The 17,276-nt window shown below is 46.8% G+C and overlaps 1 protein-coding gene across 1 annotated transcript in view; it reads right to left on the bottom strand.

Annotated features, from left to right (window-relative positions):
- The window catches only part of NIBAN2 (niban apoptosis regulator 2), a 413,466-nt gene extending 412,248 nt beyond the window's left edge, over window positions 1-1,218 (bottom strand). The window contains exon 1 of the mRNA XM_063144774.1: window positions 1,128-1,218. Coding sequence (XP_063000844.1) covers window positions 1,128-1,182 — 55 coding nt within the window. The 5' untranslated portion in view covers window positions 1,183-1,218. The remainder of the gene's footprint in view (window positions 1-1,127) is intronic.
- Window positions 1,219-17,276: the final 16,058 nt, after the last annotated feature.

Consider the following 17,276-nt stretch of genomic DNA (forward strand, 5'->3'; position numbering starts at 1 on the left):
ATTTCAGCCTGTCAGGCAGTTTGCAAACATCTAGAAGCCACACTTAAAACTCTTACTGAAGCATACAAACATGAAGTACCATGATATCCCCACGCTTTCCCTCTTGCCCGTTTTACACTGTAAGCTCCTTGAGAGCAGGGACCTGTTGGTTTTTTTCAGAACTGTTTCTTGGCCAGGTGAGGTGGAGTGGGGAATCTCTCCACCCCAGTGAAAACATGAATCCAGGTAGACCCCTGCCTTGCACATTTCCACTCAACCACCCACGCAGAATTAAGCTGTGACCAATTAAAGGGCCCCAGCAACCCACGCCAAGGGGAGAGGGAGGCTGAGTTCGGACGACACGCTAATCAATAGGAGCCAAATGGAACACAACCGTAGATTAGCGTGTCGTCTGAACTCGGCCGGGGAGAGTCGCGCGCCTCCGCGCACGCACCCCAGCAGCAAACGCAAACAGCCTTTGCACAGACTTGCTTCTCAAGCAGGCGGCCCCTCCCTCCCCTCCCCTCCCTCCCCTCCCCGGCTCCCTCCCCGCTCCAGAAGCAAAGAGAGGGCGAGGTTGTAGAAAACTTAGGAGCTGCAACGTGGAGGGAAGGAAGGAGACAAACTAATCCTAAACCTCCCACAAAACGAAACCTACAAGACAACCAGGAGCACGCACACACACACCCCACCTCCACTATCCTCCCCCCCTCCCCTCTTTTTGCGCCTTGCTCAAATTTCTCCCCCAAAAAACCCAACCCTCCCCAAAACAACATGTCTCTCCTTAAAGTCCTCCTCCTCCGCCGCCGCCGCCGCCGCCGCGCTGGGCATCGCCCCAAACAGGCTGAGTTCGGACGACACGCGAAGCCAGGGGTTGTTTCCCAATGTGTTCCCATTTTACCCCCCCACCCCACCCAAAATGGATGGGCGGGTCGTCCGAACTCAGCCCTCGCCTCCAAGGCTCAGTCGTTCATCCTCAGAAGTCTAATATAGTCGTGAGAATCATTCTTCGAGAGAGGGAGAGGGGGGGTCGGGTTTGCAGGCGCAATGAACCCCCCAAGCCAGAATCCAGGTGTATTTGGGGGGGGCGTCCCCCTCCCTCTCTCCCTCCCTCCCTGGAAGCAAGAGGCGCCCCCGGCCGGGCTCACCTGCAATGAACTGCCGGCGGCTGTCGTCCAGGTGCGCCGAGACCACGTCTCCCATGGCGGCGGAGGAGAGGCGGAGGAGGCGGAGGAGGAGGAGAAGCAAGCAGACGCGGGAGTCCAGGCGAAGGGGGCCGGCTAGAGGCGCACAGCAGACGGGCCCCGCTCCATGGGCAGCCGAGGAAGGAAGGAAGGGCGGGAGCGAAGAAGAAGCCGCCGCTGAGCCTCTGCGCGCTGGCGCGTCCTTGCGCCCGCCTCGCCCGCCGCGCGCTCATGCTGCCTCCCCGCGACACGCCTCCCCGCCGCCGCCGCCGCCGCCCCCTTGCTGCTCCGGGGCTTCTGCGCCCAGCGCGCCGCCTCCTGGCGTGGGCTCGTTGCAGCCAGATTCCCCCCCCCCGGGGTGGGGAGGGGAGGGGAGCGGGGGGCTCCCCCCCCTCGCCTCCCTGCACCGTCGTTGACTCTGCGCTTTTAAAAGTTTTAATCTGCACTGTGTGGTTTTAGTGGCAAACTGCCCCCCCCCCCATAAAGCTTTAGGCTGTTGTTGGGCGGTAGGAAGGTGAAATAAATGAAGTGGAGCGAGTTGTGCTTCCCATGGTGGTGAAGTCCAGAGAGATGGTTAGGGTTGGGGTTGGGTGGGGTGGGGGGGGGCAAAGGAAGCAGGGAACAGCAAGAACACAGGATAAGCCAAGCCCTACTTAGAGGAGGCCCGTTGAAAGGAATGGGACTCCAGTTAGTCCTAATTTAGAGGAGCCCCATTGAAAAGAATGGGACTCCAGTTAGTCCTGACTAATTTAGAGGAAGCTTATTGAAAAGAATGCGACTAGTTAGTCCTAATTTAGAGGAGGCCCATTGAAAAGAATGGGACTCCAGTTAGCCTAATTTAGAGGAGGCCCATTGAAAGGAATGGAACTCCAGTTAGCCCTACTTTAGAGGAGGCCCGTTGAAAGGAATGGGGCTTCACGTAGTCGTGACTAACTTAGAGGAGGCTTATTGAAAGGAATGGGACTCCAGTTAGTCCTAATTTAGAGGAGGCCCATTGAAAAGAATGGGACTCCAGTTAGTCCTAATTTAGAGGAGGCCCATTGAAAAGAATGGGGCTTCATGTAGTCATGACTAACTTAGAGGAGGCCTGTTGAAAGGAATGGAACTCCAGTTAGCCCTACTTTAGAGGAGGCCCATTGAAAGGAATGGGGCTTCACGTAGTCATGACTAACTTAGAGGAGGCCTGTTGAAAGGAATGGGACTCCAGTTAGTCCTAATTTAGAGAAGGCCTATTGAAAGGAATGGGACTTCAGTTAGGGCATAACTGACTAAAATCCCATTCATTTCAAAAGGTCTGCTCTAAGTAGAACTTTAGTTGGATTCTATTATTATTATTATTATTATTATTATTATTATTATATCCCGCCTTTTGTCCAATGTTGGGCCTCAGGGCGGCATTACAAAATGTAAAACATATACATTTAAAACCTATAAATAGAAATATACAAAGTTAAAGCCATATTAAATGTATTCCACTATTAAAACATTCTACCCAAAGGGTCCCGTCCTCATCCCAGAGGGAGAGCCCAAGCCGAAGTGTGTCAACTCAGAAGTAAGCCGCACTGAGTTGGAAGGAATTTACTCCCAAACAAACACGCCTGTATCTTGTTCTTGTGCACGTTGGCTACTCCCGAGGAGTTTCATGGGGCTTACTCTCAGGTAAGCATGCCTAGTAGGCCCTCACCCTAACCGCTTCAGCTCAGGTGTGTCTTCTTGGAAGTAAAATGATGAGTGGATTGGGCCTTAACGCCCAGGAAAGCGTTCCGGCGACTGCGGCCTTGTTCCTGCGCAATTCTGTACATGTCTACTCAGAAGTAAACTCCGTTGGCTTCAATAAGACTGATTGCCAGGTTGCCCTGTATTAAAATCACAGCGGCCCTCTGTTGCAGCCAACTCAGGTAGCCTTCCCCCAAGCTGTGGGGCTTGAGATGTGTGGGACTACAACTCCCATCATCCTCAGTCAACATGGCAATTGGATATGCTGGCTGGGGATGACAAAAGTTGTAGTCAAGCACATCTGGAGGCCTCCACAGCTGGTGAAAGCTGGACTAGCCATCCTATGTACGCTTCCTTGGGAGTAAAACCCATTGAACTCAGTGGGACGTACTTCTGCACAGCCATCTGTGCAGGGGATTGGGGCTGTTAGGCTGCAGGAGGAAGTGGATGACGGGGTCTTACTTCTGAGTAGACACGCTCTGCCACGCCAGATTTATCTGTTAGTTTTGTGAGATGACAATAAATTGGCTTATGCCACAATCAATCTGTTAATCTTTAGAGATGTCACCAGGTTCCTTGTTGGGTTTGTCTGAGTAATCCTGTGGGCACCCCTCCCATCAAAGAAGAAAGGAGACAACCATGGTGCATGTGTGCTTGTGAGAGTAATCTATTTGTGTCTAATTTATTTTATTTCCTTTTGTTTTTATTTCATTTCTCTACTGCCCGATAACTGAAACCGTTTGGGACATTCACAAAAATTAAAACCATAAGGTACACCGTGAAATATAAAATTTTAGAGACGTGCATCATACATTGTCTAAGGAAAACAACAATCCTGTAAGGTAGGAAAGCATTATTGTCCCTCACAATTTATTGGTATTTCAGATCCCAACCCCTATGGGTCACCATATGGAAAGGAGGACAGGGCTCTTGTATCTTTATCAGTAGTATTGAAAAGAGAATTTCAGCAGGTGGCCTTTGTATGCATGCAGCACCTGGTGAAAGTCCCTCTTCGTCACAACAGTTAAAGCTGCAGGAGCCCTGCCCTCGTCTGTATCTGGTCTCTCAGAATTAATTCAATATATGCAAATATACTTGATTTGCACATTGTACGCAGGTTACAGAAATCAGGTTAAGAAGAAGATAACAGCCAGATATGATGAACTTGCTTTTGTATAATTATTTTATTTTTAAATTTATTCATTTATTTAATCAATTAAAATTTTATACCACCCTTCAGCATGGCGCCGAGGGTGGTGTTACAAAAACAAATGGCTCCAGATTTCAGTCACCCAGGGATAAAAGACGCTTGCTTAAATTGGCATTGATGGCATAGCCAGAAACAAGGATATGAAGTCTGAGTTTTTGCCTTTGGCTTGTGACTCAAGGGGCCGCCAATTTACTTACCCAACCAATGGGAATATGGTTCCTTTTAAAGACTTAGGCCTGTCCCTGTAATGAAATCCAGTAAGAATTTCCATTCTGATTTGTGTCACCAACAAAACCACCTAAAATACGTATAAGAGAACCATAAAAAAATTGAGTAGACATCACCTTAGTCTGGAATAGATTTTTCTAGGCGCCATCTTTCAAAATGGCCGCCGCCAAGTTTTCACTGCACCTATTTCGACTTCTAGACCACTTACAGATGTCATTCAGGTGTTCGGGGTGGGTGGGTCAAGGAATAGTGCACCGTGTAGCTCCAAGACGCTTTGCAAGTTTGTGAAGAGGTCCGTAGCATGCAGACTTTGTTCCTCCTAGTTTTATCCACGTTTCTTCCAAACTACTTGTGAATAGTTCAAATATACATCAAAGGAAGAGAACTACATCAGTAACACTATAAAGTATTTCATTCCTGATTGAACAGTATGAAACGCGTGGATTATCATTCTAGCATCTGCTTCTTCAATAGAGATCTGTAGCTCAGAGAAGGTTTCAACCTCCTGCTTTCGAGGTATAAGTGAGTCTCTGTTACCATTGTCTCTGCAATGGTTCCACCTGACCACTGTAAACGTGGTCTTCACTTTTGCCTTGTCGATGAAAAATTACTGACAGCCAGTGGGAGCATCTCTTTGTGTTTGCTGAGAGATCGGAATTTGTTCATCTGAATGGGATTAAGAGTATCACATTCTAGTGTAGATTCTACTTTAAAATAGCCTTCATAATTCTCCCCTTCCTTTAACTATATGTAGACTTCTTTCAGCAGCAGTGAAAGACATTTTGGCAGGGGTAATCTAGCGTGGACTTTAATTTTGGAATAAGCTCAGTTGCTTCCCATTCCATTGTTGGTAGTTTCACCTTTGTAATGACATCTGAACGTTTCCCAGTATTCTTCACAAACGGTTCGATTCTAAATGTTAAGTAACCTTCCCCATGTTCTTTCGCTTTCATGAGACGGAGAGCGATCTCATAGAATCATAGTAGGGCTGGAAGGAAGCTATAAAGTCCATCCCCCTGCTCAATGCAGGAATCCACCTTAAAGCATCCCTGACAGGTGGTTGTCCAGCTGCCTCTTGAAGGCCTCTCATCTGGACGAGCCCATGACCTCCCTGGGTCATTGGTTCCATTGTCGTACTGCTCTAACAGTCAGGAAGTTTTTCCTGATGTCCAGCTGGAATCTGGCTTCCTGTCACTTGAGCCCATTATTCCGTGTCCTTGAAATTATGAAGTTGCACCTAACTGGACATTTCATATTGATGGCTTCTGCTGGTCACAGAACAAGTTAACACATTGGAAGATACTGTAAATTCCCAAGCAGTTCATGAGGAATGGTTGTCTCCCTGTTGTCAGTTGGCACAAATTATTTCTTTGAGAAAATTCCTTATTGCTATCACCTCATGGTACGTCGGTGATGTACATTGGTTGTCTTGTCTATCCAATTATCCCTTTGCAGCTCTTTTGAGATCTCTGATAGTTCGTTCAAATTTCATGTCAGGTGACACAGCACTGAATGGCCATTGGCTTTCTCATACTGCAAAATGGCCAGTAGCAAACTTCTTGTAGACTTAAGAACATAAGAAGTGTCAGCATTTGCACTTGGATGATGATGATGATGATTTGTATACCACCCCATAGCTGAGGCTTTCTGGGTGGTTTACATAGGATAACATAACTGGCCAGCGAGACCACTTCACGCCAGTCCTTTTACAACTTCATTGGCTGCCAGTCCAGGTCCGGGCCCGATTCAAAGTGCTGGTACTAACATTCAAAGCCCTAAACGGCTTGGGGCCAGGTTATCTGCAGGAACGCCTCCTCCCATATGTACCTGCCCGGACCTTAAGATCATCCACAGGAGTCCTTCTCCGTGAGCCCCTGCCAAAGGAAGTGAGGGAGGTGGCTACTAGGAGCAGGGCCTTCTCTGCTGTGGCACCCCGGCTGTGGAACGAGCTCCCCAGAGAGGTTCGCCTGGCGCCTACACTGTACTCCTTCTGTCGCCAGCTGAAGACCTTTTTATTTTCTCAGTATTTTAACACCTAATTTAACTTAAATTTAAACTTTGCTGTTTTCATTCCGTATTTTACCCTGTATCAATTTCTGCTGTGTGGTTTTATCCTGGTGGTGCTTTTTAGACTGTGGGTTGTTTTATTATCATGCTCTTCGTGGGTGTAGTTTTTGTGAACCGCCCAGAGAGCTTCAGCTATTGGGCGGTATAAAAATGTAATAAAACAAACAAACAAATAAATAAACATAGGGGTTTGACGGGGCATAGTTGTGCTCAAAATAAAACAAACTATCTCTTCAGGAAGGCCTTGAGCTCAGTGGTTGAACACAGGCTTTGCGCAAAGAGGGTCTCAGCCCTCTGACATCTCCAGGTACAGCTGGCTTCAGCCCCTGACATCTCCAGGTACAGCTGGCTTACTTTTCACCTGGTCTTTATGTTCCCTTCTTTTTTTAAGCCCTAAAGAGAGAGAGAAATGGCAGTGACACACCGACGTCAGCCATGTGTTAATCCAGACCTGTCGGTCGAAGGCCAGCGCCTTAAATACTGAAATGGGCCAAGAGCTGATGGATGCACGCCAAAGCTATAGATCCCAATGTTGAATAAGAGCGGGGAAAGCAAGGTGATTCACCTAGGGTGACTCAGCCACTGCAGTTACTATGAGGCCTTTAAACACCAACCAACCCCTCCGCAACAAATACACTGCTTAAAAAAATGAAGAGGATTCATTCTTTAGCCAATAGAGGGTCTTACAGCCCCTGCAAATTCACAGCCGAAAGGGGACACCCTGGAACAGCAATCCTGACCCAGGACCGCATAGCCAGGAGCGCCGTCTGGGCATGAAGCTCTACTTCTGACATTGCCTCAGCCGTGATTGCGTGATTGGCCCATCCCTTCCCGCCCGGAGTCATCTCATAAACTCGTCACGCAGGCTTCATCCTTCCTTAATCTTCAGGTGTGTGTTGCTGAGGCAGGAGGCAGAGAGGGAGGGGGGGCGTGTGTGGGAACCTGAGCCCCAGCAAAGATCGAGGGGAAGGATGGTTTGGGGTGGGAAGTGAGGAGAGATTTTTGGCCCACATCCTGCGGTGTCTGTATCCTCTTCAAACGTCTGCAACCGGAATATGGCTCCATCCGCTCCTGTCTGAACCCCCTGTAGGCCCAGGGGCGGATGGTAAATTAACACAAATGGCTGCAGAAAATCTGAACTAGTGCTTGCTACACACACACACACACACATACACACACACACACGGATCAACTGCTCTCGTCGTCTGGCTTTCCTGTCCTCATAATGTCATTTCTGCAAATATTCCCATTTAAACGGCTGCAATTTGGAGGAGGCAGAGGACAGGCGAGTGCCAACGGAAGACTTTCTTGCCTGCTTTAAAACTGGAAGTGAGTTACAAGCATCCGGAACAATCTAGGTCCCCCACTCCCTGACAAATGCATAGCTCAGTCTGTAAACATAGGCAAACGCTCTCCATTGGAGACTCATATCTGCCCACTCCCTTGCCCTTATCCATATGTTTACAGAAAACAAACAGTGTGGTCTTATCTTCTGCCTATCATCAGTGGTGTGGCCAAGGCTTCCACTCCTGGGCTTGGAAATGTGAATTCCAAGAGCCTGTAATGCTTGCCTCCACAAAGACTTGAGCTGTCAGGGTTTCTTCTATCACCTGGACCCCCTGAGCAACTCCTTTGAGGATCTTTTGCCTCCTTAAGTGTCCCACCTTCCTTCTTTTACCTTTCCTTTTCCCAATCATGTGGGGTTTAGGCTGTAGATGTGAGTGACACTCCAGAGATTTAGGTTTAACACAACAGTTCACTAGTATATTAAAATGAGCAAATTACAAATTAAGGTATTTAGTTAAGATTTTTGGTATTAAGGTATTTAGTTAAGCGGAGTGATACAAAGGGATTAAAAGAAAATGAAAGTTGCTAACACGCGTTCTTTTACCCTAGCTGCATTTAAACTTCTTCAGGCTGCTTCTTCCTTCTCTTTCCTCGTGCTCTGGTCTTTTCTGCTCTCCCTCTTTTGCTGTCTCTCTCCTCTCTTTTTATATCATCTTCTCCCAAAACAGAAAGTACTGTTTGAATCTTGAAGAACTGAAACTTAACTGGAGAAATGAAACTATTCTTCTCAGGGATACTCACTCCCTACAGAAGGCCTTCTAAGGCCCGAACTTTCTACTTTGCCTCTATAGGGTTTCGCTTGCAAAAAAATAAAATCAGATTTACTGGAGTGTATTTTGTTGTGGAAAGAAGACCAGAAGGAGCGAGGGACAAGCAGGAGGCAGCCGGTGTCATCAAAAGGACCAGTGAAAAACCATGAGTGGGCAGTGATGAGGGGAGGCATGACAGCACTCTTCAAAAACTTGAAAGGTTGTCACACAGAGGAGGGCCAGGATCTCTTCTCAATCATCCCAGAGTGCAGGGCATGGAATAACGGGCTCAAGTTACAGGAAGCCAGATTCTGGCTGGACATTAGGAAAAACGTGTCAGAGTGTTAGAGCAGTACAACAATGGAACGAATGACCTAGGGAGGTGGTGGGCTCTCCCACACTAAAGGCATTCAAGAGGCAACTGGATAGCCATCTGTCAGGGATGCTTTAAGGCAGCTTCCTGCATTGATGGCTTTATAGGCCCCCTCCAACTCTATTTATTTATTTATTTATTACATTTCTATACCGCCCAATAGCCGGAGCTCTCTGGGCGGTTCACAAAAATTAAAATCTACTATTCTATGATTCTATAAAACTACGGAGATCTGCTAGCCCACAGTGTTTCCTGTGGCTGGATCTTCTCCAGAGACTGTAGGGAACTTTGCAGATAAAAAGTGTCGTATAAAATATAACAATCCATAAAAATAATAAAAAAAGAAGAAGTAGCAGTACTGGCAAATATTTACCAGGTTTTAAAAGGAAGAAAGGAGAGAGAGAAAGGTAGGTGCGAATTAATATTTTGCCCAGATGTTCACGGTTGACAACTTCGAGATATAGTCATATTTGACCTGGGCGTCGGGAGAGGCTGTACCCCTACAACAGCCCTCCAGCTGGAGGGGTGCACATAGAAAAGGCACTGTGCTGGTTCTCCTTCCCAACCCCCACTTTCCTTGACGTGGCCAACAAGCAAAGAAAGAGAGAAACTGTCCAAAAATATTTTTCCGGACCCACTCTTAAGGCCCTGTGTTTCCACCCGGCTGCCGTGTTTACCCCGGGCCCGGCTCCCTAGGTGAGAGAGCAAGATTTTGCGGCCTGTGTTTCATGACTGCCCTGTACAGAAGGGATCCTGTTTATTCTGTCTGGCACTGCTTTCCTTGGCAGACAGAGCGGAGGAACATTCTAGAAACTCTGCCAGGCCATGGCTGGGAGGTGCCCTCTACCACGGCCTGTCGAAACACGCTTCCCGACCGCTTCCGGGTTGAAGGACACGCTTCGATCGAGGCAACTTCCAACAGTGGGTTGGTGTTCCTTCCTTGCTTTGTGCTGTTAGCTAGGAGGGAGGGAAGGGCTTGAAACCACGGCTAGATAGCATCCTTCAAGGAGTGCAGACAACACGAGTAGAGGGACCTGTGGGCTGCTAAACTGAAACCCTTCCACCCCTTTGGGGAAAAGGTGACTCTACTGCCCCTTGAGGGAAGCAGCTTTGCAAAATGTGAGCTGCAACATGCGAAGACCTCAGCTGCCCTGCAAAGTATATTTACCATTTAGATCAGTGGTTCCCAAAGGGGGCGGTACTGCCCCCTTGGGGGCGGTGGGGTTGCATAGGGGGGGCATTAAGAGGCAAGGAGGAAGCAGGGGGCGCTAAGAAGCAAAGGAGCTGCAGGGGGGCACTCGAGGTGGTCTTTTCCGAGAAGTGCTTCTCCAGAAGGTCTTAAAACCCAGGGACATTTTTATGGGAGAAGGTAGTTTGGTCCCAAGCCATATAGGGGAAGAAGCCACACATGTATTAATTCCGTTTAAGAAGAGTCCTTTAAATGGTGAATTGAAATGTTTCAAAAGCACCAAAACACTAATGAAGAGACATGCCCTGCTCGGTGTGCCCCGCCACGCCGGCTGCAAAACAGAGGCGTTCGCTCTCTTTTCCCTCCCTCCCTCGGCAAGCCTGCAGTGGGTGCGTCGGATTTTGAATAAATATTCAATTAATTGTTACTGTTATGAATTTTATTGTTATTATCTTCCTTAGTGGGTTGTTGAAAACCACTATTCTGAATAATGATTTTTATAGTGTAGGGTAGGGGGCACTGGGCATGAGTTTGTGGAACCAAGGGGGCGGTGACCTGAAAAAGTTTGGGAACCACTGGCTTAGATTTTTATTGCATCCTCCTTCTGAGGACTTCAGGGTGGCCCATGTGGAGCCTCTGCCCAGCCTTGTCTCAACAACCCTAGGGTGACCGTATGGAAAGGAGGACAGGGCTCCTGTGTCAGTTGCATTGAAAAGGGAATTTCAGCAGGTGTCATTTGTACGCGTGCAGCACCTGCTGAAATTCCCTCTCCATCACAACAGTTAGAGCTGCAGGAGCCCTGCCCTCTTTTGTATCTGGTCACTGTAGTATAGCTAGAATAATAGGGTGACCATATGAAAAGGAGGACAGGGCTTCTGAATGTTTAAAAGATGTATTGAAAAGGGAATTTCAGCAGGTGTCGTTTGTACGCATGCAGCACCTGGTGAAATCCCCTCGCCATCACAAGAGTTGAAGCTGCAGGAGCCCTGCCCTCGTTTGTATATGGTCACTTTAGTATAGCTAGAATAATAGGGTGACCATATGAAAAGGAGGACAGGGCTCCTGCATGTTTAAAAGATGTATTGAAAAGGAATTTCAGCAGGTGTCGTTTGTAAGCATGCAGCACCTGGTGAAATCCCCTCTTCATCACAACAGTAAGAGCTGCAGGAGCTCTGCCCTCTTTTGTAGAGCGACCAGATACGAAAGAGGGCACCTGCCCTTAAAAATTGTTTCAGGTTTATTGGACTCCACAACGCCTTTGTAATAAGTGTTTGTCCAACCTGCATAATTGTTGGAGGTGTGACACACCAATTGCTTCTTTAATTCATATGTTTTGGCAATGCCCGGTAGTTGCTTCCTTTTGGGAGGAGGTTATAGTAACAATAAACTTTGTACTGAAACAATCTTTAATATGGAACGTTGGGCATGTCCTCATAAACGACCTACCAGCTTCTTGGAAGTTAATGCAGGGTCAGCGCAAATGGATCTTCAGAGCCCTTATGACAGCTAAAAGACTTATACTATCACATTGGAAGGATAAAAGTTCACCTCCCATAATGCAATGGACTAAGGACTTAATGCTATTAACATCTAAACAGGTGTTATATAGGCATGACTTGTGAGTGGAGAAGTACATGGATATTTGGTCTGCTTTTCTTGAAACTTGTGCAAACGGTCCCCCTGCTTTTAAAAAATTAATAGTGTATCTGATGAAGAAAACCCCCGCTGATATTCCTATGTATGTAACGTTGCTTTGTTTTTCTTTTTCATAATTTATTTTTTGTTCTGTTTTGTTAACATTCACCAAAAAACAAAAACAAAAATGGGGAGAATCAATCAATCAATCACTTTATTACGACCCGAGACCAGCACAACATTAATCCAGCAACAGCAACCATACAAAGTAGTACAGATCCTTAGTTCCCATCTCCCAGAGATTTAACAGTCCTCTGAGGTTAATAGGTTATGACGTGTCCTCATAGCCAAGTGGCAGAATTTAGCAACCTTATAGGTAACTGAGGGGTTTCTATCGGCAAGGAGGAACTTGGTATAAAATTCTTCGGTGTTACCTGGAAAGTCCTGTAGTAGAGGATGGATTAAGCCTGACCAGGCCTCTGAGTAGAACGAGCAGTGTAAAAGCACATGAGAGGATGTCTCTATCTCACCTGAATCGCATGGGCATAACCTTTGGGGGCCTGGAATTCCTTGATATCTGCCTTCTGTGAACTTGGAAGAGAGAGCATTATAGCGAGCCCTAGTGAACGCCCACCTGTATTTATAATATGTAAGGGAGCTCAGATAGGCCGCAGGGCCACCGCCCTGTATATCTTGAGGAGAACGGTAAATATATAGGATTTGGCTTAGATCGTTCTGCAGTTCAATATCCCAAATACGCTGCTTAACAAGGTCTTTGGCTTTTTCTAAACCTATGGCTAGTAGATGTTCTGTAGCGAGCCCATATGTGCATAATTTCTCTTTGATAATGTTCCACCATTTCATCTGATAATTTGGAGAGCAATCCTAGAGACCCTAGAAAGCATCTGAAGGGGTGGGGGGCATAGGATAGTTTGAATTCCTGGATCCAAGGTCAGAGACAGTGGTCCAGCCTCAGATCCAGGAGTCTGAGCTTCCTGCCCCCTCACAGCCAACGTGGAGAGAGCTGCACCGTCCGCCTCTCTGGACTCACAAAGACGACCTCCGAGAACAGGGAACAGGGCGGTTCTGTGAATATGGAGGGGAGGGGGCTGGCAAAGTGATCAGCAGTCTTCCCCAGCCTACTTCCCTCTCACTCCCTAGGTCATTGGTTCCATTGTCGTACTGCTCTAACGGTCAGGACGTTTTGCCTGATGTCCAGCCGGAATCTGGCTTCCTGTTACTTGAGCCCATTATTCCATGCCCTGCACGGATGATTGAGAAGAGATCCTGGCCCTCCTCCTTCCCTCTGGCTCTGAAAAGTCCTTGCTAGATGGGCATGATGGGGTGACAACCCAGCGCACACACACACACCCAGATAGAGGACCTGTTTTGCATGCAGAAGGCCCTGGGTTCAAACCCTGCCTTTTCCAGTTCAAAGGACCAGATTGCAGGAGATGAGGAAGAGCTCTAACCACGACCCTGGATTGCCACAAAGTGTTGACAGTCACAGTCCTGTGTTAGACAGGCGAAGCGTCTGACCCAATCGATTCTGGTAGGCCACATCACGGCAGAGAATACACCAGGAACATGAGCTCAGCACGCTGCAGCTGTTCAAACAGCCTTCTTGGCAACGGGAGGCAGAGAATCTCAATTTTTATCCAGATGATCATTCAACTCATACAAAACACTGACACATTTTGCATTTTGCTCCATCCCTCCTAGCTATGATTTTGCACCGGGCAAAATTTACCGCCTTGTAAAGTTGGAAAGATAAGCACCACCCTTCCAAAATGAGCAGATGCCATCGTGTCAGCACAGCATAGAATAAAACTATATGTGGGAAGTTGGGGCAAAAGTTTGCAGCCGGAGTCCTGCTAGTCAGATCGACAATTTCCAAGCGTGAACGCAAATTTTCTTGGTCGCTTGGCTCCTCTCTCTTCACCCACCCCCCTTGACTCCTTGAGTTGACACTGCTAGTTAAAAAATGTGGCAGCTCATTAAAATAACACAGACGCTTCGTATGGGATTTGTCGTTTTTAAAATCATTTCCTGCCGAGGCTCTTTATGAAGCAAGCAAACAGTGTCTGTTCCCCCTTAATGAGCAAGTAAAAATCTCAACTAATTTTCCTATTGCAAACTTCATTAACGGGAGCGAAAGAAGAGTATAATATATTTTTTCACTCCCATTAAAATTCCATTTATTAACAATCTTCCCCAAATAAGTATATTGCACCAGGTAGTGCAAATTCTTAACCAAGTTCCTCCTCCTCCTCTTCCTCCGCCTCCAAATATCACGGCCTGTTCTTGGAAAAGACCTCAAGTGACTCTTTGATGCTCTCTGGTGGCGTTGAATCAAATGACTGGTGAAATGCATGGACTTTTTCAGGTGCTTTCAGATGAGGCTTTGATCATGCCGTCATTCATGGCATTTTCCAAGGCGTCTAGATGATGACATCTTCCATTCTTCATAGTTGCATGTTTTCCCATCGCTGCTTCTGTTGTAGAATCGTTGAATTGTGGAGTTGGAAGGGACCATGAGGATTATCTAGATCAACCCTCTGCAATGTGCAGGAAAACCAATTCATAGAATAGCAGAGTTGGAAGGGGCCTACAAGGCCATCGAGTCCAACCCCCTGCTCAATGCAGGAATCCACCTTAAAGCATCCCTGACAGATGGCTGTCCAGCTGCCTCTTGAAGGCCTCTAGTGTGGGAGAGCCCACCACCTCCCTAGGTCATTGGTTCCATTGTCATACTGCTCTAACAAGTCAGGAAGTTTTTTCTTGAAGTCCAGCCAGAATCTGACTTCCTGTAACTTGAGCCCGTTATTCCGTGTCCTGCACTCTGGGAAGATTGAGAAGAGATCCTGGCCCTCCTCTGTGTGACAACCCTTCAAGTATCTGAAGAGTGCTCTCATGTCTCCCCTCAATCTTCTCTTCTCCAGGCTAAACCTGCCCAGTTCTTTCAGTCTCTCCTCATGGGTGCATTCAAATTAAATCACAGCTGGTGATGCTAAGTTGGTTGTCTTTCGGCTTGCGAATTATACAACGGCCTAAGCTGCCAAAATGCTAGGGCATCTGCCTGATTTATAGAAATGCCTTAAGGAAAGAGATCTGCTGTCTTTTTGGATATACCTGCTTTTTAAATACCTACTTGTGCCCAAATTAGACGCGGTGTTAATTACATGAAAACAATCAGAATGCGTTTTTGGTTGCTCAGGCTCCCCTATGGCTACTTATTTACATAAACAAAACATTTGCATAATGATGATTGCATTCATGGAGAACGTCATGCCTAGTTTAGCCTTTAAAGGGATGCTAATCTATGTTAGTAGTGATGCCAAGGAATCATAGAAGAGTAGAGTTGGAAGGGGCCTATAAGGCCATTGAGTCCAACCTCCTGCTCAGTGCAGGAATCCACCTTGAAGCATCCCCGACAGATGGCTGTCCAGCTGCCTCTTGAAGGCCTCTAGTGTGGGAGAGCCCACAACCTTCCTAGGTCACTGGTTCCATTGTTGTACTGCTCTAACAGTCAGGAAGATTTTCCTGATGCCCAGCCGGAATCTGGCTTCCTTTAACTTGAGCCCGTTATTCTGTGTCCTGCACTCTGGGATGATCGAGAAGTGATCCTGGCCCTCCTCTGTGTGACAACCTTTCAAGTATTTGAAGAGTGCTCTCATGTCTCCCCTCAATCTTCTCTTCTCCAGGCTAAACATGCCCAGTTCTTTCAGTCTCTCTTCATAGGGCTTTGTTTCCAGACCCCTGATCATCCTGGTTGCCCTCCTCTGAACACGCTCCAGCTTGTCTCCATCCTTCTTGAAGTGTGGAGCCCAGAACTTGACTCAATACTTGAGGCTTAACCAGGGCCGAATCATAGGGTGAGAGGGACACATTTAGTCCAGATGAAATTTATGTGGAGCACAATAGTGCCCCTGTTCAGATGTAACTAGGGGAAGGGTGGTTAGGCTAACCATGATGCATAGCGGTTAGCATTAACCATGCCAGATGATCACAGAACCTACCACTCTGCAAAACTCCACAGTCCACCGACTGATCCGTCATGCATCCCAGTAGTGCTGCAGCAGGCCGCGGGCGGCCATTCCAGGGACATGCTTTCATTCTTCCTTTTTTCAAAAAATATGCCAAAAAATTGCCAAAATTACGCATTTCCCCCCACAGGCGAAAAAGTGAAGGCACACAATTGCACGACTGCATGAATTAGAGAAAACTTGAAAGAAAAGTGGGTCACAAGGTGGGAATGGGTGAGTCCACCCATTCCTACATCTATGTGCTCCGTGGGCTTCTCGGATTCCGTCGTGGAGATCTTGTGTGGTGGCAGGAGCGGCGGCACCACTTTCAGCAGCTTTTGACGCCGAGCTCTGTGGTAGTACTTGGTTAACCACGGGGTTTAACAGACCACACTAAGCCATGGTTTGAGCCACTAACCATTTTGCAGCACATTAGTGAGGGTGGTTAAACCATGGTTATGTATCCACCATGGTTAGGAAAAAACACATGATATGCTAAGCCATCATGGTTAGCTCAAAACTCTTAACCATCATGCCTTAGTGTGACATCTGAACAGGACGAGTATGAATATTACTCAACTGCAATGCGCTCTACATGGGGCTACCTTTGTGCCTAGTCCAGAAACTTCAATTAGTCCAAAATATGGCAGCCAGGCTGGTCACTGGTACACCTAGGGGTGATCACATTACACCAGTTTTAAAATCTCTTCACTGGCTGCCAATTAGTTTCCGGGCGAAGTATAAAGTGTTGGTTATCACCTTTAAAGCCCTACGTGGTTTGGGTCCAGGCTACCTGCGGGATCGCCTTCTCCCGTACAATCCGCCCCGCACACTCAGGTCCTGTGGGAAGAATCTACTCCAATCAATCAAAACTAGGCTGACGGGTATTACCCAGAGGACCTTCTCTTCTGCTGCTCCCAGACTATGGAATGCCCTGCCGGAGGAGATTTCTCAACTTGACAGTCTTTTAGCATTTAAAAAAGCAATAAAGACTGATCTATTCCGGCAGGCCTATCCAGTGGAATTTTAGAATGTTTTTAGGATGTTTTAATCATGTATGCAATGTTTTTAATCAGTTTTTAATGTGTTTTATATTCAGTATTGTTCCCCGCCTCGATCTAAGTGGAGAGGCAGGTGAGAAATATATTATTATTATTATTATTATTATTATTATTATTATGAGAGTGGGGGGAGTTAGAATGTCAAAATAGGAGCCCAAAAACTATTCTGAGGAAAAGTGACTGCAATCATTCAACCTCACTATTTAAGCCAAATGTCTATCCCATATAAGAGCTAGGAAATAATCTTAGTACAAAATACCTATAAAGCCATATGTATTAATCGACTACTCCTTGAGAAACAGAATCTTTGGAGAGCAAATAGATTACAGATTATCTTTGAAGGTTCCCTTTTAAAGTCTGATGAAAAGAAATATCAATTCGTACTTCCTGAACCTAAACATGAACCCAGAAGGCAGTTAGAAGCTGAAATCCATACATTTCCGAAGTTTGCGATGAAGTTAGCCAAAGGAAAAAAATATCTGTATCTTTGTTTTTTTTACATTTTAAGAAACA

The sequence above is a fragment of the Elgaria multicarinata genome, chromosome 19 (assembly GCF_023053635.1).
Source record: "Elgaria multicarinata webbii isolate HBS135686 ecotype San Diego chromosome 19, rElgMul1.1.pri, whole genome shotgun sequence".
NCBI classification, from domain to species: domain Eukaryota; kingdom Metazoa; phylum Chordata; class Lepidosauria; order Squamata; family Anguidae; genus Elgaria; species Elgaria multicarinata.